Source organism: Ixodes scapularis, unplaced genomic scaffold (assembly GCF_016920785.2).
Source record: "Ixodes scapularis isolate PalLabHiFi unplaced genomic scaffold, ASM1692078v2 PGA_scaffold2__306_contigs__length_199485367, whole genome shotgun sequence".
NCBI classification, from domain to species: domain Eukaryota; kingdom Metazoa; phylum Arthropoda; class Arachnida; order Ixodida; family Ixodidae; genus Ixodes; species Ixodes scapularis.
Window position 1 is genome coordinate 64416425 of NW_024609857.1, and position 23663 is coordinate 64440087.

The 23663-nt window shown below is 45.2% G+C and overlaps 1 protein-coding gene across 2 annotated transcripts in view; it reads left to right on the forward strand.

Annotated features, from left to right (window-relative positions):
- LOC115313099 (N-acetylglucosamine-6-sulfatase) overlaps positions 1-23663 on the forward strand; it is a 76416-nt gene that overhangs the window by 18726 nt on the left and 34027 nt on the right. The window contains exons 4-9 of one of the 2 annotated variants that reach the window (XM_040220683.3): positions 1412-1477; positions 4632-4730; positions 7817-7990; positions 10788-10870; positions 20546-20664; positions 22181-22284. In XM_040220683.3, the coding sequence (XP_040076617.1) occupies positions 1412-1477; positions 4632-4730; positions 7817-7990; positions 10788-10870; positions 20546-20664; positions 22181-22284 (645 nt within the window). Of the gene's footprint in view, positions 1-1411; positions 1478-4631; positions 4731-7816; positions 7991-10787; positions 10871-20527; positions 20665-22180; positions 22285-23663 lie in introns of both variants that reach the window. The other variant, XM_040220682.3, reaches the window with a different exon arrangement.

Sequence of the window (23663 nt, forward strand, 5' to 3'; positions counted from 1 at the left end):
TGTGTCCCGCCCATTCCCTGCGTCTTCAAGTGTACTCTCTTCGCGTGTCTTGGTGGTACACCCCTCCTGGTTGTCTTGGGAGTTCTCTGGTGACGCCACACGCAGGTCGTTTAGCTGAACAGCCAAGAGTCTGTTGAGCCTTGCTTCAAGCCCTTCACAGCGGGCAATCAAACCCACCAGTGCCTCTCGACCTTCCACCGTCTCTCGCCATTTCTTCTCGGATCTTTTAAACAGCAGTGCCATTTGAGCCATATTTTTCCTGTCTATGTCCACTTGGTATAGCCGCTCAGTAACCTGTCTCACTTGGTATTCAAAATTTTCAATTCTCTCCTGTTGGGATCTCTGCTGCGTGATGTTATAGTCGGCAGTCCTTATCTCATCTATGCTCACATGCTCTACCTCATTTTGCGGGGTGTCTGGTAATGTCAAGCAGCAATCAATTACTTCCTGGTTGCTCTCATCTCCTACTAACTCAGTGAAAGTCGCACTGTCCTGGTTGATGTTCTCAGGTGCCTTGGCCTTTTGACCAGCGACCGGGCAGGTTGTGGCTGGCCAACTTTTTCCTGTGATCTGGCGTTCTGGCGTAGCCTGGGTCAGTGCATCAGACGACAACCGTGTGGTTAGGTGATGTTGATCCTGGTACTCCTGGACAACAGACGTGGTCCCTGCCCTTGAGAGCTCCTCAGCGCAGTCAACGTATTCTTCCGTATCAGAAGTAATCGCTTTCAGGGAAATTATGTTGGCTTCGGAATACACTTCTTCTTCATTCTCCGCCACGATGGTGTCCAGTCGCTCTTCAGAATAAATACCCTGCTGGGTATCTATCGATAGATCTGGCTGCAGATCTGTGAGAGCTGCAGTGGTAGCCTGCAATCGTTCTAAAAGTTTGTTTTTGTTACCGGAAGTAGAAAGACCCCGTGCTTTCAGCTCCCGTTTCAGACCAAGAACCTTCATCGCCGCCATCTCACCTTGGAGTCATTGCAGCACTGCCCTCTTGCGCTCAATTTTTACAGTCTGTTTTTTTATGTGTTTTTTTTTTTCGGGGAATATTTTGTTTTTTTGCATACCGATTCGAACTAAATATATGGTCAAAGTCAAGTTTGGGAGTTTTACGTACCAAACCAACGACGGGCATCTGGCACGCCCCAGCGGAGTACTGAGGATTAATTTAGATCACCTGGGGATCTTTTGACGTGCAACCGAAAGCTCGGTTACACGGCGCCTCCTCCGCAATAAGCCTCCGTCAGATTGCGGGCACCTCGGCCGGGAATCGAACCCGCCACATGGGGATCCGTAGGCCAGCGCTCTCGCCTCAGAGCCACCGAGGCGGCTCTGAATATATGGCAGATTCTGCTATGTATTGCGTGTTGATTTTAGGTGTTTACTTCTTGTCTTTACTTTGGTTTTCAAGTACGGCCACAAAAGCGCTGGAGGAGTGGAGCATGTTCCCCCTGGGTGGGACAGCTGGAACGCTCTGGTAAGGTCCGCCCTTCTGGTATTGTTTTCAGTAAAGTTATATTTCTTATTTTATTTTGTTTCCTTTTTTTTTAAATTGCCACGACAACATGCTTTCTTATTAATTTTTATAACAATATCGTTAATATTTTTAGTCAGACACAGCAATTTTATAGCCACAAAATTCAAAATATTTTCCGGACAAATTATTTTGCACAAGATTGGTTCTCCCGCATCTAGATGAAAAATAGTGATTACATATTTGAGAGGATATATTTGAGGCTTGTTGTAGACTACTGATCATATATTATGAGATATTTTTGCATGTTCCTTTTCGAATTCGACAACTATATCACTGACAACAGATGAAACGCAGGGGCGCGGTACTCCCGAGCGTCTGGTGATGGCTGCGCAGCCAACGAGGTTGCAGCATTGGCAGAAAAGAATGCCAAACAGCCTATCACGAAGCAAGAAGAGTTAGCATAAGGCACACCCTGCGTTTCTAGAGCTCTCGGTGACTGTAGAGATAAGTCCCATAAAACTTATTTGCGATGCGAACTCTTAATTTAAGTTAAAAAGAGTCTTAAATTATGACAGTCCTTAACCTATTCATGTTGAAGTGATATCGAGTAGGTTCTTTTTCGTGGGTGGCACTCAGTTGTTCGAACGACGTTTTAGCGAACGCCTGCTTGCTATCGAAAGACACTTCGGCAACGGTCGGCCGATGCGAAACGGCGTTTACGGGTGGGCCATGTGGGCTAATAGTTTTGGAATGAGCCGCTGCATGCTGCCGTCGCGAAGGGCAGTGAACGCAGCTCGGAGGGGGGGTGCCTATTGCGCCCTTGTCATTCGCTCAAACGTCGATTTGCTCAAATTACCACTGATTGCTAAAACGTCAGTAAAGAGTTTTAGAATAGTGTACGGATTTTTAGCGCACGCTATTGCTAAATTTAGCGCTTACGTCGGCACACGCTACGCAAGAGAGTTGTAGAATAGTGTTTCTCCGCCACGACGCAAAAGCCCAAGCGTCTCGCGCTTGCAGCGCAACCAAGATAGTCACCAGTTTTTACTTCCCACACAAAATTCTGTAGCTTGAGAGAAAAACTTTTTTTTTGTGTGTGTGTGTGTTTTTTAGTCCAGAGTAACATTTTATGTTTGTTTAAACATGAGAATGCGACGCGAGCGGTCGACCGGTCGTGTCCGCTTGCGTCGCCTCGGCAAGAGAGGTCTCGTGTAGTGACCTTCGCACACCGTAAATCTGCCGAGAAATGTTCGCGCGCCTCAAGAATCAAGTTGCCGGTGATCGTTGCCCATTTTACTAGGTTTCCCAAATCAAGTGCAATATCATCCCGTATTGGAAATTGCAGTCGCGAGGATGCTGCCGACGCAGCGCTCCGGACGTCGCGAAAGCGGCCGGAGCCATGGTCCTGAGAGCGGCCGTTTTTTAACTGTGCTGATCTTGGCTTTAGCAAACTTCTCATTACGAATCCACCTTGGAGTAGCGCAAAGGCTCTTTGCGTACGCGCGCAATTTCCGAAAATAGCGTACGCTAGAATAGCGCACGCAAAGCGCAGAACGTGGTTAGCCTTCAGCGCATGCGCAGTGGCGACGTCGCTATTCTTTGCGTACGCAAAGCTTTAGCGTGCGCTATTCTAAAACTCCCTATTGAGTCATGTGATATGGACCCCGTGAAAAATGGTTAAGTGTTGAATTATTTCCTGACAATTTTGAATACTTGCAACTGCAAGCAATGATCGAGAGTGGAAAGGCTTAGCAATTTAATCCCACTGCCGCGTGCATAATCCAGAATTAACGCTTCTCGGGGCATCGATAATTTTCGTGTTTATTCTTACCCCGAGTGTAAAATATAAAGCGTCCAGAATAAACTTGCTGAGTTAGTCTCGCCCTAGTTCACTCCGGAACATTCCAGGGTGAATCTTCAAGAAGCCCAATATGGTAGGTAAGGAGCCGAACGCGGCTTTGCCGTCTCATTCTGATTCTCCCGACTGCACATTCAGTCTCGCGCTAGACAGCTGTCACGCCGACGCAGCGTCGCTCGTTGCTACCACCGTCGACGCTCGCAGCTGCTTTCTCAACGTTTGTTCTTCCTTTTTTCTTTAGCACAAGTTTGCCGATTAAACCTTTATTTGCAGTTCATTATTCATCGTCCGTTCCCTTCATCCGTGGCAATATGTTGATAATGTAATAAGATGGGTGTACATCCTTCAGTGCTACTCTTTGAGCAGACCCTAGTGTAATTTCTCTAAAAGGAGTTACGTTGACAACAGTGAGCGGAACGCCGACTCTTCAGAGACGCCACTCCAGCATATGCTTAGAAACTTCCGCAACTCTTAATAAATATAAAATAAAACTTTTGAGAGGTTCAACACAAGCAAGAGTTATAATCTCAAAATATTTTCGAGGTACAGATAACTCCTCACACTGCATACGCAAAAGGGGAAAGAGAACACGTGACGCATTTCCGTGATTCGCATTTCCATCCCTTTGTGATCTCCACATTATTCTAGCACTTTTCCTCAACTGATTTGTGCTATGTCGTCCAGTGTCGTCAAGACTACCGAAGCTTCAACAGTGCTGCGGCCTCGTACCGCTCCTAGAGCACGTGCATGTGACTTTCTCTTGCTTTCGCACGCGCTCGCGCTAGAATAGCTTTGACAGCGTAAAAAACAAAAATCTGTGGAAGGCGAGCGTTAGGTTGTACCGCAGCGAAAGCTACAAGCGCGAGCTCAAAGCGTTGGCAGCGGCCCTTAATGCACTAGAGCTTGTGCCGCCGAGACGTGCCTATTGGGCAGGAGATCGAACTATAGGGGGAGCTTTATCGAGTTTGTTGTCCCCACAGCCCGGTGTTTACTAACACAGAAAAACAAAGAAATTGAACCTCGCCATGCACGGTCTGGACACGAGCGCTTCACTCTTACCAGTGCTTTGGTTGCACGAGGAGCGGCCTTCGAATCCTCACCATCGATATCGCTGATCAAAAATAAACAAGAAAATTCGGTTTGTTGTCCCCACAGCTGAAGCGTGCCGCCAGAGGCGTGACTGTTCGATCTCCTCCCCAATAGAGGAAGGAGCTCGCACTTGTAGCCTTTCCTGTGGTATATCATAAGGTGAAATAGAGTATAGCCTTGAAAACGTAGCATATCACTCTGTTCCAGGTTGGCAACTCGGTGTACTACAACTACACGCTTTCTGTCAACGGCGTTCCCGAGCACTACGGTGACAACCCCTTCAAGGATTACCTCACCGATGTGATTGTAAGGCACGACGAAAATCATTCACCTCTCGCTTTGTGCTCTTATGGAAGAGAAACTACTATTCTGAACAGGGCTTGCTATGGCTGAACAAGTGCACGTTTCATAAAAAGTTGTTGCGGAGATGTGGGAGGTACTTTGCCTACTCACAGTTTAAAGAACTGCAACAAGGTGCAACAAGGGGTTAAGGAACGTCTGGCCTGGTGAATCACGAGTCTCTTATCGCTCCGCCGACAGTGAGGCTCCGGCATTAGCCGTCAGAACGCCAAGGAACGAATCACAACGCTGTAAGTGAAGATGAGAAGCCACGCCCCGCGTTTCTTAATGGGACCACGAAGACGATTTCTAAATTCAGTTTAACGACTCAAATAGAAATGTCCTTTGTATTTCAGGGAATGTCGACGAAGCTCTAGTTCGAAGTTGCGCTTGCGCGCAGCATAAATTAATTTAACAGATCCAGCAGTAATGTTGCAGGGACTGATGGCAGTCGCACTCGAGATTGAGAGAAAAGAAAGCTTTTGGGAGACGTGGACTGTGACATCAACTGAGACTCGTCAGGCCGTTGGTCGAGGTGAACGGAGTCCGCTCGTCTTCATTTTTGATCATAAATTAAAACAAAGTCGTTTTTTATTTTATTTTTTTAAGTTCATCAACAACGAAAACTATATATTTTGACGGCAAGGCGGAGACTACTTAAAAATCGTTTGAAGTGGCAAGAACATTAGAATTTGTTCCTTACAAGAAAAATGAAAACATGCTTATCATTCTGTTTTGTTAGTTTTGTTGCGCGATTCTTGGTTCGACGCGTGAAGGGAGCTGCAGAAACTGTTCCAGGCTGACGCGCTGCAGTTTCCGGTACTCCTCTGAGTCCATGTCGAAAAGCTTCTGACAGACCTCAGCTCGCTGCGATCTTTCCTGTATATCTATTCAGCCTTCCATCCAACGAGATCGTTTTGCGCCTGTGGTGTACTGAAGTGTTGTGCGCGTATAGACGGGAACGAGGGCATCGGTAGACACCCCTGAGCTAGCCCAAGACTTTTTGCTTTTACGCCGAGCCTCGTTTAGCAGGACCGCACTTGTTTCATGTCTTGGCTTACCAAAACTGATGACGTCCGCGTTAAGCTTGTCATGGTGTTCTATCTCACTCGGTACATAAGATCAACCATAGCCTCCTCTATACTCACTATGTCAGTATAGAGAAGGCTATGGATCAACACGCAACAAGTATTGTTCGTCATAATGCGATAGCGTCACTCGCGACACGATCGGCAGTTGATGATGTCGACAAAACATAAGGTATATACGAGGGGGGACTCAAAAGTAACCGGAATGAATTTCTGAAGGGCGGGCCGTTCGCCGTACCAGCTTCTGCCGTTAGCACCGCCTAGCGGCATCCCTTCCGAGTCAGTTTGCCGACCAGCGTTGTCTGCTAAAGTTCTAGCAGCATGTAGTGAGTTTTCTCCCCAAGCGCTTCAAAATCATTTCTCGTTTTGTGTGCAATGTCCAATTTGAAGGACCTTGCACGTCCAAGAGCAGTTTTTCTTTCAGGACTGTTTTCATACCGGCGAACAGAAAAAGCCGCATGAGGGAAGCTCCCATTAATAGGAAGGGGGGGGGGGGGGAGTGGTATCGTGTAGTTTTGTTCAAAACGTTTTGCACTCCCCCCTTTCCCACAAATCGGGCGTTTCTCCTTCACTGAGTTGCTTAAGTGCCTCAAAACATTCTGCTAAAACGCCTGATTAACAGTCTCACCAGAAGGAACAAACTCGCAGTGAACAATACCCTAATTTTCTTGATGTTGTCATTAGCTGAGGAGGTTGAGGGTCGCCCTAAATGAGGTTGGTCGTCAATCAATAACTCTCCGGCCTTGAAGCTAGAAAAACCCTCGTAGACCTCCGATGTCTTCTTATCATGTCCTTTGTAAGCTGTCGTGAACATTACAAGAGCTTCCCGTGCCGTTTTCTCTAAAATAAAACAAAATTTCACTACCGCACGCTGTTCCTTCAAATCAAACATTGCAAAACACGAGGAATGATTTTGATGCGCTTGGGGAAAAAGTGCCGAACTTGCTACCGCTAGATCTTTAGCAGACGACGCCGGTCGGCAACCTGATACGAAAGGGGGTTGCTGCTAAGCGCTGCTAACAGTGGAAGCAAACGGCCCATCCTCCAGAAATTTATTTCGGTTACTTTTGGGTCCCCCCTAGTAATCACAGTTGCGCTTGAATGTGTTTAACTGCGTGGCGTGGACAAACGGCCGCGAGTCACCGAGTCATCAGTGCCTTGTGTAAAGCATGGCAACCAATCGACCTTTCTGGAAACGCCAGCGCCACTAGTGAGTGCTTCGGAGCAATATGGGAACTGTGAGGGTGTCGCACGCATTAGTCACCTGAAAAAGTACGTCGTCGACATAAGTACCAACTAGCCTAAACTCGCAGTAAACTTTGACGTGGTTGGTTTAGAAATGCAGGGACTTGAAGTATCCATTATGCTTTTCACTCACATCATCAAGCTCATTGAACTCATCGTTCGACATCATTTTCCTTTCTCACCGGAGCGATTGGACAATATGTAGGAAAGGAACAGTCTGTCCTCGACTCTCTGCAAAGTAGTGGGATCAGCAAGCGTCCGTGACCTGACCCACATAACCTCAAAACACGATTACGTATATTCCCCATGAGAAAATCTCCGTCGAGCCTGAATTAAGATGCCTGAATTGACTGGATCGAGATGAAAACATCCAGATATTTATTTTACACTTCGATAGCGATATGGTATGCTTGCGTTATAAAAATGAACACGTTGAAAAATATCCTAAAAAGAATGGCCTCTTTAAAATAAACTCCGAATGCCACAACAAAGTCGTATCTAAATGAATTCATAGCATTGTGCTGCTTAGGACTTTTCAAATCAATCCCGAAACACCGAACTGGCACTTGAACGAAGGTAATCAGTTGTACTGCACTGGCTAAATTGCCACTTGGCAGCAGGGACACCAAACGCCATTGTAAAGCCCACCAAGTGCCGATACATAAAACGCCTAGAAACATGCGCGACCCATTGTTTCACGTTCTTCTCTTCCGCCCCCAGTCTGAGAAGGCCGCCAACTTCCTCCGGCCCAGAACCAACCAGTCCAAGCCGTTCTTCATGTTCCTGTCTCCCCCGGCGCCACACCAGCCGTTCACGCCGGCCGTAAGACACAGGAACGCCTACAACGGGGTGCAGGCGCCTCGAACGCCCAGTTTCAATGTCAGCTCCAACGCTGTGAGTCGCCCATAAGACCGCAGGATCCTGTGAAGGATTAGGTTCATTTCAAAAAAAGGTGCTCTAGAACTCTATCATTGTGAATTGCAGTAGGTATGCAGTCTGGTGTAACGAGCGACCGCTGTTTTCTGCGCAGTTTCACCCTGCGATTTCGCCATGCAGCTTTTGAAGACGGCACATATGATTGACAAAATTGATATACGACTGAAACGGTTCAGGTTAATTATTTGACGTAACGATTGGGGCGTATATCGCTACCCGGAAAGTGCCTCTGGCTTAATTCATCATCATAATATTATTATTATTATTTTAGTTGACATAATCTTTTGCATATCGTTTTTTTAACGTATCACACTAGTTATTTGTTGGATGCAGGGGAGTTGCGTTTGAAGTTACATTTCTGCTCCTGTATGAGACCAATAATGCGAAAAGAAACGTGTTTGTAAGGTAGTGGTTTATTGTAGTATGGTGCCTTCATAGTAATATCAACCCTGCTTTGCCTTCCAGTATGGTTAAACTTGAAATAAACATAAGAACAGTGCCAATGACATAATGTTCCAGAAGACAAACAAGCTCGTAGAGTACTCAAAGTAGCTTCCCGACGAAGAAATTGCACCAGAAAAAACAAAAATCAAAAGGCCAAAACCCTAGACGAGGTCACATATCACGCGATTAAAACATTTCTGGAACCACACAACGTACAAGGACAAAGCAAGACCAAGAAACACCCCGAATATTCTCACGCAGCAGCACTTAGAAAATTTGCAAGCGGTTTTGTGAGGATATTTTTGTTTAAGCGTGGCTCGGGTTTGTTTTTGTAACTTGTGTGGTTCGGGAAATATTTAAATCACGTGGTTTATGCCCTTGGGTTTGTCTGTGAGTGTGCATACATTCTATTTTATAGCACAATACACTCTTCGATTTGTGACAGAGTCCTCCTTCTTTTCCACATAGTTTGTCGCTGCTCTTTCTCCAACCTGCTCGCAGCAATGTCTAATTTTCCTCCGCTCACCAGCCCTTTAGCTCTTTGTATCCACTCATTAGGGGTGTTACAAAACATTAAAAAATTTCATCATTTCGCCTGAAAATAAAGGTGCAATATCAGTAGTGCTGCAGTAATCTTAATGGCCTTTGAAAGGTGTTCTTTTAATAGGTTTCACAACGCACTGATTTCGTCGTTAATAGTTTCCAGCTCAAAGCGCGTATATAATGTAATTTATGATTAAAATTGACGCGCGTAAAGGAGGTAAATTTGAACTTTAATAACACTAACCTTGATCGCTTTTATAAGCAAATCTATTTTCAATATTTGAGCTGATTGTGTTTTAGCTGATTTTTGTTGAGCTCATATAACTACATAGTGAAGTATATAATTTCTTTTAAAGGGGTACTCCACCGTTTTCTTCGTTGTCTCCGATTTGCTTGAAATTTTGCTAAACTAACCAACAAACATTGCTAAAATAGTATCCCAAATATTAGGTCAAAATATTGTTTTTTCGCGAAGTTATTGAATTTAGAGTTTTGGTCTTCACCATGTTTTTCAAACTGAAAGTCTCTACTGGCAACAACAACAAAGTGACGTCAGTGGAAGGCAGGGGTTAACTTTTTGGACTACAGAAGTTGTTCCCAACGGATTTGAAGCAGTTTCTTGGTGTCAAATGAGTGCTTTGGAAGCTCGCTCCCGTATTTGCGCTCCAGCACGGAACAAATGATTGGCATATTCTATTTTTAGACTACTTGCTCGTCTGGCAAGCCTGCCTGCCACTGACGTCACGGCACTGAAATGTGCGCGAATATTTGAATACTGGTTTTTGTACCATTTTCATTTGCCGATTTCACAATACCTATTATGAATTTCGCGATGCTAAATAGCATACCGGAAAGGCTAAAGGCCGGGGAGTCAGAAAACATAGTTAGTTGAGGTAGCTCAAAAGATCGGTGGAGTACCCCTTTAACGCTATGTCACGGAAGGTAAATCTCAAGAAAATTAATTTTGCCATATAGTATATGTTGATAAACCGGCGTCTTTTGTTGCTGTAATAGACAAAGAAATTGTTTTCCTTAAAATATCTTTTGTGTGTGTGTGTGTGTGTGGATGTGGATTAGAGTGGTGATTACCGTATTTTTCGGTAATCACATAGTGCATAGTCGGCAAAATAAAATTTAGGGTCAAAAATAAAAATGTTTGCTTAGATTGTCTGCACCAGGTTCATAGTCCGCACGCTGTGCATAGTCCGCACGCCGTGTATAGTCCGCACCTAGTACTTATTCCGAACGTAAACATTTACACAGCACACCTTGACAAATGCCTGCTGTATTAACTCACAGCAGAAGCTTGAATCATACATAAATCAACACTGACATGCTCGGTTATTCATAATATCCTTCACGTCTTGTCACAGTGAACGATCTAGAAGAATTGCAAAAATAATCTGCTGCTCGCTGCCATCTTTTTCCACTGGGCTGTGGAACGCCTTCTGAGGATGCGCTGTTGCTCTGCTGCGCGGTATATGACACGCTGTGCATGCGTCCCCTGCTCAGTGATTCAGCACTTTTGGCCCGGGTGATAAGTGATGCAAAAGTCTATAGTCCGCACCTCTAGATAGTCCGCATCAGGTGAAATTTAAACTCTTAAACATGTGCAGTCCGCGAACCATACCCTGGGAAATACAGTACTTACACGTAATAACATAGTTGTCACGTCAGTTAATTATTTGAAATCGCTAACTATAACTCTTCTAACTAACCATACGGTTTAAACGTAAATGATAATATTTTTTTTTTTGCTGTCGACCAGACGAAACATTGGTTGGTGCGCCAGGCCATTCATCCCATACCCGATGCGGTTGTGTCTTGGATCGACGAAACTTTCAGAAACAGGTAACTGTCCATCTGCATCCGTACACGTTGAAACGCCTACACTGGACTCGCCTTTGTTCAATTGTTTTGTCTACCTGGCTGTTATTCAACTGCCAAAATTAATGCGCTTGTCTTCATTTGTAGTTTATCTATTACCACTGGAAAACAGGGGAGGCGGAACAGGAGGGAGAGGGGGAGGGGGGGGGGCGCTAACTACGTTAAGGTGGGCTGGAGACAGAGCTATATTCAAAACTCCCCTTGAGTAGAAATCGGAATAAGAAGCTATAAGGAGCATTCTCTGGCGTCCATACTTGTTTGAGCAGATGCTCAGCCCGTGTCGATGGCGAGCTCTCATACTTATCTTGCAACGTGCATCCCACACTATCAAGATTGCCACTCATAGCAGTCTATAACTGTGAGCTCATTCTGAGCATGTGTAGTGGACAGCGCACTCAAATATGGCGTCCAGTAAAGAGACCTTACAGGACCATGCATAAGTGTGTTTTTTGCGTTAGGGCGAACAGGCCGGCCACGACTTGTTGGCGATCCGCACAGAAAAAAATCTTCAATATGGGAGTGCGGTTTTTTTTATTTTAGCTATACTTGGTTTCACAATTAGTCAAGACGTAGCCGACGCTACGAGCTGATATCACCAATCAGACAGCGTCGAACGCGCACCATCATGTTGTTCGTCATGTTCTCGTTTGTGTTCTATTGTGGCGTCACAGAATGCAACATTCGACACCAAGATCACCAAAAAAGCCGGCAGTCCACAGATGCGATGAGCATCACCACTAAATAGATTTCATAATGTACACAGTTAATAGACAACGTTATTAAGCAGGCGACCTGGCTGCTAATTGACATCTTAAAAATCTGGGCGAACGTCGTGCCGGCGTGCGGTCGTATATCACTACTGCGTAGTGCATGTTAAGGACCCCGGACTAGCGGTTGTACCACACTGGCTAAATTTCTCATCTACAGCTGAGACACCAGACGTCCACTGAGACAGACTAACTTCCGTTGGTATAAACATACAGACCCCAATTTATTAAAACCCGAGACGGAGGCAAAGTGGGGGGGAGGGGTGGAGAGAGAAAAACTCACCGGAAAAAAGTTCACCGCCAAACTGTCCGATGCGGGGAAAAGCTCACCGGCCTATTAACGGGTGCAAACAAAACTTCGCCTACGAATCTAAAAATCGAGCGTTCTGAAATACTTTCTCTCAACTGAAGTACGCTGGGATCCCTTGTGTGCATGCATGCGGTAATTCTGCGATTTACTAACAGAATTTATTTGTAAAATATCAAAACGTCCTGTAACACATCGGGTGTTGCCCGACAAAAGTAAAGTAAATAATTTCAATAGATGCTAATTAAAAAAAAAAATAACGGGGGATATATATAACCAGTATAGATGGCTGCAGCTTGAATATATGAAGTTTCTGGATATTTATTTATGAAATAACCTTTTATTTAGTATACCGACATTACATTACCAAATTTCCATATGTTACCATTTGTTTAAAAAGCGGTGATTTCAACTCGTACCTCATTCGAACGAAAAAAAAAGTAATATTTCCTCTATTCCGCGGCTACTTCAGAATTAAATATGGTAACGCTCACTCTAAATGGATTGACATAAAATCGGAACGAGGGCTACTGCGAGGGTGAAGAATAAAAATCAAGATGACTTAAATCGTGATTTACATGAGATCGCTTTTACTGGAATAATTTCAATAAAAAGATTTTCACAAAAATAGTACCCAATTTTTTTTTTGTATTTATCGTTTGTTTTTATCTGAGGTTTTCAATGCACGCATATGTTCTGTATTAAAAAAAAAAAAAATCATCACTCAGGAAAGAATTACATAGGACTGAACGACTGAACACGAGCAAAAATCAGAAGTTTTCGGAACAAATCGATGAGTTGAGCTTTATTTCTACCTCCGACATCGTTGGTTAGTCACCGCACTTTTCTTCGGCCATCAAGTCAGAACGCGAAAGATGAAACAAATGCTGGGAAATTAATGTGTAATAATATTGTTTTGTAAGTCCGAATAAACGGGGCAAGTAGGGGGACAAAAGAGGAAGAAGAGGACACAGCGCCCAGGGGATCTCAAAACGTTCTACACGTAGTGTTGCTTGTTACCCGGTACGACCGGTACAATCAGGTAAATACTACCACATGGTGTCAGAAGCGCTCCGGAAATGGAAGCCTCATCGAACTCGGAGAATGTAACGGCCCCAACAACACTGCTAGCAACGGGTTTCACGGCGCCGCCAACCTTTGATTTCAAGCGCCCAGAAGAATGGCCAAGGTGGATCACCCGTTTTAACAGGTACCGTAGAGTTTCGAAACTCGATGAAGAAGACGATGGATCGCAAGTAGACGCATTAATCTACTTTCTCGGTGAGGACGCGGAAGACATTTTGTCCGCCTCGGCTTTGACCGACACCGAACAGCGACAGTTCAAAGCAGTTGCCCAACTCTTCGAAAGCCACTTCGTCGGCAAAAGAAACGTTATCTACGAACGGGCCAAGTTCCACCAGAAGAAACAAGAGCCGGGTGAATCTGCTGAGAGCTTCATGACTAGCCTGCATCGCCTAGTAACACATTGCGGCTACGGCGCGTTGAAAGAAGAACTCGTCCGCGATCGTTTTGTCGTTGGATTGCAAGATTCTTCGCTCTCAGAAAAACTTCAAAGCGACCCAAATCTGACACTGGAAGCTGCGTACACTCGAGCTCGACAGAAAGAAGCCGTGCATCGACAGCAAGCCGTCGTCAGAGGCGAGTCCCAAGCAGAAGACATGACGCTGGATGCCCTCCACAAAAGAATGTCAGCAAAAGAGAAAGGCGCAAAGCGGCGAGAATACACGCCGAAAAACGCTGAAAATAATGCGGCTAGAACACAGACGCGTGGAAGATGTGGCAACAATGCACACGAAAACTCCAAGTGCCCCGCAGCGGGATCAATCTGTCGCAACTGCGGAAAAAAAGGTCACTGGCAACAAGTTTGCTTTAAGAAGCTTAGGAATGAGGGCAAGAGCACCCTAAAAGAGGTGACTCTACAGGACTCAAATGAAGCGCCAAACTGGATGATTGGAAGCATCCACGCAGCTGAAGGAAGTGCGTGGAAAGTCAAACTGCGAGTCAACGGAGCGCCTGCTACGTTCAAGATAGCCTCTGGTGCAGACGTCAGTGCCATGCCGCCAAACACTGTCCCAAGCAAGGTGACCCTTGAGGAGACAGCTGCCAAGCTCTACGGTGCGAACAGGCAGCAACTCGAAGTGTTGGGCAAGTTTCAAGCAACAATACAACATAACAATAAGTCTATACAGCACGTGATCTACGTAGTGAACGGCCTGGAAGAGCCTCTTTTGGGAAGAAAATCCCGCAGCAAATTGGAGCTGATCCAACTTCTGTACACAGTCTCGGCCCAAACAGCCAAGAGGTACCATGAACAATACCCTGAGTTGTTCCAAGGTCTCGTAGAAATGGCAGGAGAGTACAAAATCAAACTCTCCAAAGACGCCACGCCAGTCTCCGTCCACACATCACGGCGTGTACCCCTGGCACTGATGACGAAAGTACAAAAGCAGCTGGCAAGCATGCAGAAAGATCGAATCATAAGGAAAGTTGAAGAGCCTACACCATGGTGTTCTGCAATGGTTGTTGTGCCCAAGCCCAACGGAGAAGTACGGATCTGCGTGGATTTGACGCACCTCAACAAGAACATAGAACGCGAAAAGCTAGTTTTGCCTTCTGTCGAAGAAACACTGGGACGGTTGTCACGCACATCACTATACACAAAACTAGACGCCAAGTCCGGATTTTGGCAAATTCGGCTGGCAGAAGAGTCACAAACTATGACTACCTTTATCACACCTTTTGGCAGATTTTGTTTTCAACGATTGCCGTTTGGAATTTCTTCCGCCCCAGAGTATTTTCAACGAAGGATGAACGAGATCCTGGAAGGAATCCCAGGAGTCCTATGCCATATGGACGACATCCTAATCACTAGTGCCAACGAGAAAGAGCATGATGAGAGGCTAGAGAAAGTCCTTAAGAGGTTGAAAGCAGCAGCTGTCCGACTCAACGACAAATGCGAGATCAAGCAAAAGTCCATAAAGTTCTTGGGACACATCGTCAGCCAGGAAGGGATCAAGCCAGACCCACAAAGAGTCACAGCCATCTCCAATATGCCAGCGCCAACGACAGTGACCGAGGTGAGACAATTCATCGGTATGGCAAACCAAGTAGGACGCTTCATCCCCCATCTTTCCGAAAAATTGAAGCCTCTGCGTGACCTTCTCAAGAAGGCAAGCGAGTGGACGTGGGACACTGCACAGAAAACAGCATTCAATGCAGTGAAGAAGGACATCCTGGAGGCAACAGCCCTAACACTGTATGATCCGCAGCAAGAGATTATTGTTTCATCAGATGCTTCGTCTTACGGTTTGGGGGCAGTGCTACTACAAAAGGACAAGAACGGAAACATTCGACCAGTAGCCTTCGCTTCGAATGGACTGAGTACCACAGACACAAAATACGCACAGATTGAGAAAGAAGCGTACGCCGTGACATGGGCATGTGAACGATTCGAGAAGTTCCTGCTAGGAACGCAGTTTCACATCCAATTAGATCATCGTCCACTCGTACCTCTTCTTGGGTCCAAAGAACTGGATGCGATTCCAGCCAGAGTTCAACGATTCAAATTGCGGCTGATGAGATTCTGCTACACAATCTCACACGTGCCTGGAAAAAAACTCTGGACGGCCGATGCCCTGTCAAGGTCACCTGTTGAACCTCCAGACAATATGGAAGAAGAAACCAAAACTTTTGTGCAAGTCGTCCTTCAGTCAGTCCCTGCATCCCGAGAGTACCTGATCGAGGTAAAGAAGATGCAAGAGGACGACCCCGTCTGTACTAAATGAGGGAGTACTGTGAAAAAAGGTGGCCAACTAGCAAGCAGCAAGTGCCAATCGAGATCACCCCATATTTCCAAGAAAGACACAACCTCACGGTACAAGACAGCCTACTCGTGAGAGGCAACCGCCTTGTGATACCAAGTCAAATGAGGAAGCAAGTCTTGCACCGACTGCACGATGGCCATCAGGGTATCTCGAGATGCCGGCAACGAGCCAAGATGTCAGTTTGGTGGCCAGGACTAAGCTCTCAGATGGCTGATGTTGTCACAAACTGTCTCAGCTGCGCACACGAGCGGGTACCAAAGGCACAGCCGATGATCGCGTTTGAGCTGCCAGAGAGACCATGGCAACGAGTTGGGACCGATTTGTTCGAGTTGAAAGGAGCCCAATATTTGCTCGTCGTAGACTACTACTCGAGGTACGTGGAAATAACTAGGCTGAGACAAACCACTTCAGAAGCAGTCATATCACATCTCAAGGCTCTATTTTCACGTCACGGACTACCTGAGGTTCTGTGGTCAGACAACAGTCCACAATTCAGCTCCAAGCCATTCGAAGGTTTCTGTAAGGATTACAAGATCGAGCACGTTACAAGCAGTCCATGTTATCCGCAAAGTAAAGGGGAAGCTGAAAGAATGATCAAGAAAGCCAAAGACATCATCAAGAAGTCTGAAGATCCCGAGCTTGGATTACTGGTCTACAGAACAACACCAGGACCTTTTGGATACAGTCCGGCACAGCTTCTGATGGGAAGGCAGTTGCGAACCACACTGCCAGTATTGGCTTCTACACTCTTGCCAAGACTGCCCAACCATGAGGAGTTCCGGAAGAAGGATCGAGAAGAAAAAAATGAGCAAGCGGAAAACTACGACAAGAGACACGGAGTGTGCCGAAAACAGGAGTTAGATATCGGCAGCGAGGTATGGGTAAGAGACAGCAAAGCAACTGGAACAATTACGGGCAAGAGACCAGAACCTCAATCCTACACTATCAGGACAAGGTCAGGATATCTCCGCCGGAATACACATCACCTGGTTCCAACCAAACCCAAACCAACCGACCAAACACATCCTGAAGCAAGCACACCAGAATTCAGAGTTCCCCCTACAGAAGAAAACATCCCAAAGACCCGGTCCGGACGGACCGTAAGAAAACCAAAAAGATTTGGCGAATGACTTTTGCGTGGGAAGAAGAGATGTAATAATATTGTTTTGTAAGTCCGAATAAACGGGGCAAGTAGGGGGTCAAAAGAGGAAGAAGAGGACACAGCGCCCAGGGGATCTCAAAACGTTCTACACGTAGTGTTGCTTGTTACCCGGTACGACCGGTACAATCAGGTAAATACTACCACATAATGCACTGCAAAAAAGTCAGACCGCGAAAGGGATAAGCCAATATAGCTATTACGCTCAAAAACAAACAAAACAAGAAACAGCTGTATGGCGTTTTTTTTTTTTTTTAATAAATTTGCAGTAATATATTTTTCGGTATTGTTTTCAAAGATCGGAAGAACTGAACACACTGCCAAGTTTAAAATTTATATAGTGATAAATAATATTTTCTAGCTAATGTGATATTTATTTTTTAAATTTCAATAAAATAAATCAAACTTACATTTAAAAATTCAGATTTTTTAAATTAATCTTTTTTCTTATTTTGCCCACAACAGAGCGACCTGGTGTTAAGTGTGTACACTGCGTGACACTGTCAACATAGACAGACTATGGGCTTTTTTTTTTCCTTTTTACCTTACATTCTAGTAGTTTCCATGAAAACTACTAGTTGTGGTCGAAATTGTTCGCTCAGGGCACAAACGTACGCGATAAAAGTTTGACGTGACGCTGATGAACCCCTTCTCTAAGGAAAATGCAAGAAATCGGTTCACGCGAACTCTGTCACACGGTGTTCCCCCTGCCTGAGAGGCGCCTAAAACCGATGTAGCACAATTGTTATTAGACGATAACGACTCCTTTATATAATGATTCAAGTTGAGGTGACCTTTTCCTGGGGTCTATCAAAAGGCTGACGCGCTTTCGTTCGGACCCGCACAAAAGGGGGTGAGCATTTCTCCATGTGATTTTTTCTCCGGTGAGCTCTTCTCCGGGGTTCAGGCAAAGAAAGGAGCACGAACAAAACGTTTCAAACACATCTACGAAATTTTTGTTCACCACACTTGTTTCATACGTTCGTCTCCACCCAAGCAAACTTCCACTAGTTTGCACTAAAATCACTAGATCTGAGAAAGTAGCGCCACTGCTTTCCCAGCTGCGAGCCGCACACAAACAAATACCAACAGACAGACGACAAAACCTCTCAAGGTGATTGGCTCATGGCCGTCGGTTACCATGGTGATAGCCATTCTGGACCCTTTCAAGGCTTGGAAGCTTCGAAAGGGTCATTAAAACCAGACGCACCAAGATCACTCTGGAGCATCATCGTACTGAAAGCATTCCTCGGCCAATATGAGTGTCTTTGGCACTGTGCCTTCAATACAATTATTACTCATGCTTATCTTCACAGATCTCTTATAGTTATGTTGCTCTGTTTGCGTGTTTCAAGACAGTAACATTATTTTTCAATGCCCCCAAGCACTGACGCCGCGTGATGATGCCGTACATCTTCGTACCGCCATCACAGGCAACGTCAGTGCTTGGAGGCATTGAAAAATAATTTCACTGTCGAGAAACACGCAAGAAGAGCAACGTAATTGTAAAAGATCTGAGGAAATGGGCATGCGTGATACGTGCATTGCATTCACAGTGCCAAAGACGCTCATATTGGCCGAGGAACGCTTTGAGTACGACGATGCTCCATAGCGACCTTGGTGCGACTGGTTTTGACGACACTTCCTAAGCTTCCAAGCTTCAAAAAGGTCCAAAATGGCAGTCACTATGGCAACCGACAGAGATTTTGAGAGGTTTGTCGTCTGTATGTTGATATTTGTTTGTGTCCGGCTAGCGAGTGGGAAGGCAATGGCGCTACTTTCCCAGATCCAGTGACTTTAGTTTGCACGAGCTACATATCGACGTAAAATTAACTCTGTCTACCTTCAGTCCCACCTTGTCGAAAGAGTGAACTTTATGTGGATGTGTAGCGTGTGCAAATTGGTGAGAGGTTGCTTGGGTGGAAACGAAAGTATATAAGAAGTGCGCTGAATAAAACGTCCTAGTTGTGTTTGAGACGATGTGCTTGTCCCCCCACTTCCCCCCCCCCCTTTTTTTTTTCCTTTTTTTCCTTCGTATTAGACTTTTTTTTAAATTCCACCAAGTAACATTAGCGGTCGTCGTTGCTTGAAAAACAAAGCGCGTGACTTGATTCGAGTTCACAACGAACGCTGACGCAGTCATCGTGTCCAATACATGATCAGAGTATGCGATCTGATCGAGCAATGGCGGACAGCTAGGTGTCGTTGACTACTGAAACGGGTCTAAGAGACCCTTTCCAAAAATCTTCCCAAACGCCTGTCCTCCTCCAACACTATCATCCATGAACCAATCATAGGCAAAAAAAAAAAAAAAAAAGAGTCCACTCACTTGCGCTTTTGACGCTGCTTTATTGGGTTCCGTAACCTCGTAGCGTCGGCTGCGTGTAAACTTCAAAGTTCACTGACAGGATATTTATTTATGCTCGCCGCTGGTATATCTTGTACCAGAGGCGAGGGCACACCTTTAGTGTCGATGTAACTCAATTCTCATGTGTTGCGTTTAACAATATTGAGGTAGTTGTTAAAAGTGTTAAGCTGTTCATAATTATATTTTGCAACTCAGTTTTTTGTTGTTTTTTTCGTTTAGTGTAGTGACTGCGAGGCCCATGCGTGCATAACTTTGATAAACGCTCAAGGTGCACTCGCGCTTCCTAAGTTTTGTTTCTCGTCATTATTCATACAGACGCCCATAACTTCGATTCTAAAAAAAAAAAAAAAAAATTAGCTTCCTCAAGAACCAATGGTTAAAGCAACATAGTTAGTACTGCGCGTGAATTATTGTTAGGCAATGGCTGCTGCGTCAGCCTTCAACTGCGCGTCATCCGAATATCAGGGATCCGTTGGCTACCACTTTATATATGTGCCCCCGAAGCATAGACATAATGATTAACCCCAAGACAAGGCATAAATCAAGGAATGTGATGACAAGGTCCATCTTCTTGGACATGTTAACCGATGTGTCCAGGGTATAAAATAGGTGCCCTTGCTAGGCCAATAAAGTAAGAAGACATTGTGTACACACTTCAGTGTGTAGTTTCTAAAGCAGGGCTTCAGGAAACGAGTAACATTTAAACGCTAACACAAAGGTACCATGAATTTTAACACCCATCCCCCGCTTCGAGCGCTTCAGAAATATTATCGAGGCGTCGTTAGATATAAACCCAAACCTCACAATCTCAATTTGATTTCAAATGTTACGACCACCTGAAGTTCAACCGCCTGCAGCTCGGTTGAACTTCAGGGCGCTTAAAAAGTAGCAAAATAAATTAAGCAATAAAATTCCGGCAACACTAATTCATTATTCAGTGTTGTAGCTGTAAAAGTAAAAAAAAAAAAAAAAAAAAAAAAAAAAGCACCCTAGCCACGTGAAAAATCGAATGAACGGCTTTCAGCATACAGTGTTTAGTCGTATCGGAGGGCCCTCTAACCGTTCCACGTTGAAAGCGTCAGCAATTCTTTTGTTTGTGAGTTTATTTCGTTCATTTTCCCCGAGTTAAAAAAAAAACGCGCGCAATGTACTGCCGCCAACGTTAGGTGCTTCAGTTTTATTTGTCCTGAAAGGTGGCGCACGCTGCTCGCTGTGGACGATCTGGTCTCAGAGGTCGTGGGTATCCTGGCGTCGAAGAAGCTGCTCGCAAGCACCTACGTGTTTTTCACGTCGGACAACGGATATCACCTGGGTGAGCGGAGTAAACATTCTGATCAAACTGAGGCCGATCCCGAGACAGCGGCTGATATTTCTCTAGGAATACTGGAGTGTTTATCAGTTCGGTTTGGATTCGGGTTCACGGCTTCCGGTGCGGTTCCGGTTCACTTCCGGAAAACAAAAATAACGGTTCAAACCGGTTTCAACCGGTTTAAACGGGTTTGAACCAATAAATTGAGAATGTGTATTCTGCGTTGTTTTGCCCATAGGCACCATTTCAACCGTGAAACGAGTAACTATATAGATTTTGTCAATTGTACAATCCACTTTTATTTTCAGGTACCAAAAAATAAGAAATTGCGTTATTTAATTTCGACGCAACAGTAAAAGAAAAGCTAGATTAACAAACAAAACGTCGTGTTCGTACGGCTCAACATGTATTTGTTTACCTCAGTCGCATATACTTTACCTAAATAGTAAGGTTATCAGACTCGTAGGTCGCCTAAAATACCCGTGATTGGTACAACTTTGCGTCGCAGTATTGGAAATTTAACCCTAGTTGTGCTCTGAACTTAGGGAATTAATTACAGTGCATAAAATCATGGGATGGGCACCTCCTCACCATAATATAGTGAGATCTAGTTTACGAAATACGTTGCACGATATATATGATAACGACGCAACTGATCTAAAAGCAGCAATATTTTCAAACTATCACGAAAAGTTCTGGAACAAGCCCTTGCAGTCTACTTTTATGGAAACACTAAGCGACAATCAACGCTTATTTTCCTGTCCAACATTGTTTACACTCAGAACTGTGATGCAGGCGAATAATCATGCAGAAAAGAGTGATCAAAATTGTTCGCTAATTCGCCCACGTTACATCGCACCCTTCCCAGTGATGGAAAGAAGAAGCGACACGTTTGTCCTGCGTGTCAACTGCAAGAACGACACCGTCGCGTTGGAAAGACTAAAAGCCCGCATATAGTGAGCCAGCGCTCCTGCAAGGAATGGTGCTACCTGACGTCGACCAGACGACACATCAAAAGCAACTGCGCAGGCACCCGCATGTTTTTGCGCCTAGGTCGTTCGTCTTGCATCCTCTATAAAGGGCGAATCACGCACTTGCGCCGAGTCTGACAGAGTGCAACTGCAACGACTTGCAACGACGGGTTGCTACGGCAACAGATGCGTCGGCTCCTACAAAACTGGTTTTTACGCCGTTTTGTAGGAGCCGACGCAGCTCTTGCCTTAGCAACCCTCGCACTCGGTCGAACTCAACGCAAGTGTGTGAATCGCCCTTAAGGATGGCATATCTCTAGCACTGGGCTCACCGCTAGGCGCGTCCTGCCTCGAGAATAGAAAAAGGCGGTCGTACCATCTCTTCCGTCCTGAACACCAAACGCGCTACAAAACCTTGTTTAGAAACTTCGAGGTTGGGGGGTTGAACTCAGTTTGTGGGTGTGTTAGGAGGGTGTTGGAGGTGCGGTAGGGTGTATAAATCACTGCGTACAGCCATCTTCGCGTGAGCCCCAGGTCTTCTTTTCCAGGGCAGTTCTCCCAGCCCAAAGACAAGCGGCAGCCGTACGAGACAGACATCCACGTGCCACTCCTGGTGCGAGGCCCCGGAATTCCGGCAGGAAGGGTAGAACAGGTGTGGATTTTCGCTCATGTAATTTTGCAGTTAAATTCTTTATGTGCCAATACCTCAATATATTTCAGGCGCAATTGACGCTCTGCGAATTTTTCAACCGGAATATTATCCCAGGTGTCAGACTCATTCACTATTTCAAAGTGAAGTCGGTGTACTTGACACTGCTAAGAAACAGAATGGTAACCTTCTTTTCTAGAACGTTTATTTTTTTTTTTAACCTAGAATACGTTATGAGCCTGGCTATGTAGAAAAACGAACGGATCAAAAGAGACCGACACAAGTCAGGCTTTCGCCGTCCGCTAAATTTGAAGGGCGAGACATCTCCAGCCAAAGTTAGCGGCCGAATATTTTCATGCACGTTACGCGCAGCAGTTTAGTCAGTGACGATCAAGACAGGCTGTAAGTGTTATTGTTACTTTTTTTTTTATTTATGTCACTCGAGAACGGCACGGGATGTTCTTTCGGGAAGATGGGTTCCATAAAATATAACCACGTTTATTCCTAAGGTGCACATGCGGTGCTCACAACCACCCATATGAAGCTATACAAAGAAGCAGTAGCATCACTGCAATTGGGAAGCCCCGGTTGCAGCGCTTAGGGGTTATCGCGGCGGGCCACGAGAGGGGGGTGGGGGGGGGGGGGGGGGGGGGTCGCGGCGGCCCATTGTTTCGGGTGCCGCTGATCCAAGTGACACCACTGAAAAGAATACTATACATTAAACTAAATTATATTAGAAGGGAAAGCGAACAACCATTCAAAACGTCACATTTATAAAAATAGTACCGCTTCAACAAAGAAAGCCCCAAACCTTAAATGCGCAGGTAACAGAAGCCTCTCAAATGCTTGTTGTGCAATCACTGTAATGATTTCTCTTTTTACATTCAGTAAATCGCGGCATTGTTAAATGCAATGCGCAACCAATGCAAAAAAATCGCTTGCAGTGATTAAGCAAAGCACTTGAATCGCACCCTCCGAGGTTCCTAAGCGAAAGTAAGATCTCTCAATCACCTTCCGTTGCAAAATTGCAAAGGCCGATTTTTTATCACCTCTTAGAAACTGTGTTCGCACAGGGGAGGAGTTCAAGTATTAGTTGCTTATTTTGTACACCGATTGTCTTAAAATAAGCGGCATTCTTCCCACTAACTCAAATCAGCATTTAACCAGATGATTTGCAAAAGCGCGATGATAATCTCATCATCCACGTTCCGCCACTGCTAGCTCTGCGCCTACCTCACCAGTTGTAACTTTGGCGCGCCCCCGAGTTTCCCACGAGCTTGATGTCGCTCTAGAAAAAGTTGATTAAGAGGTTTTCGATGACCTCAGTAAATTTCTAAATAGACCCATATGTCTATTTTCACTAATTAAAAATTTCAATAACG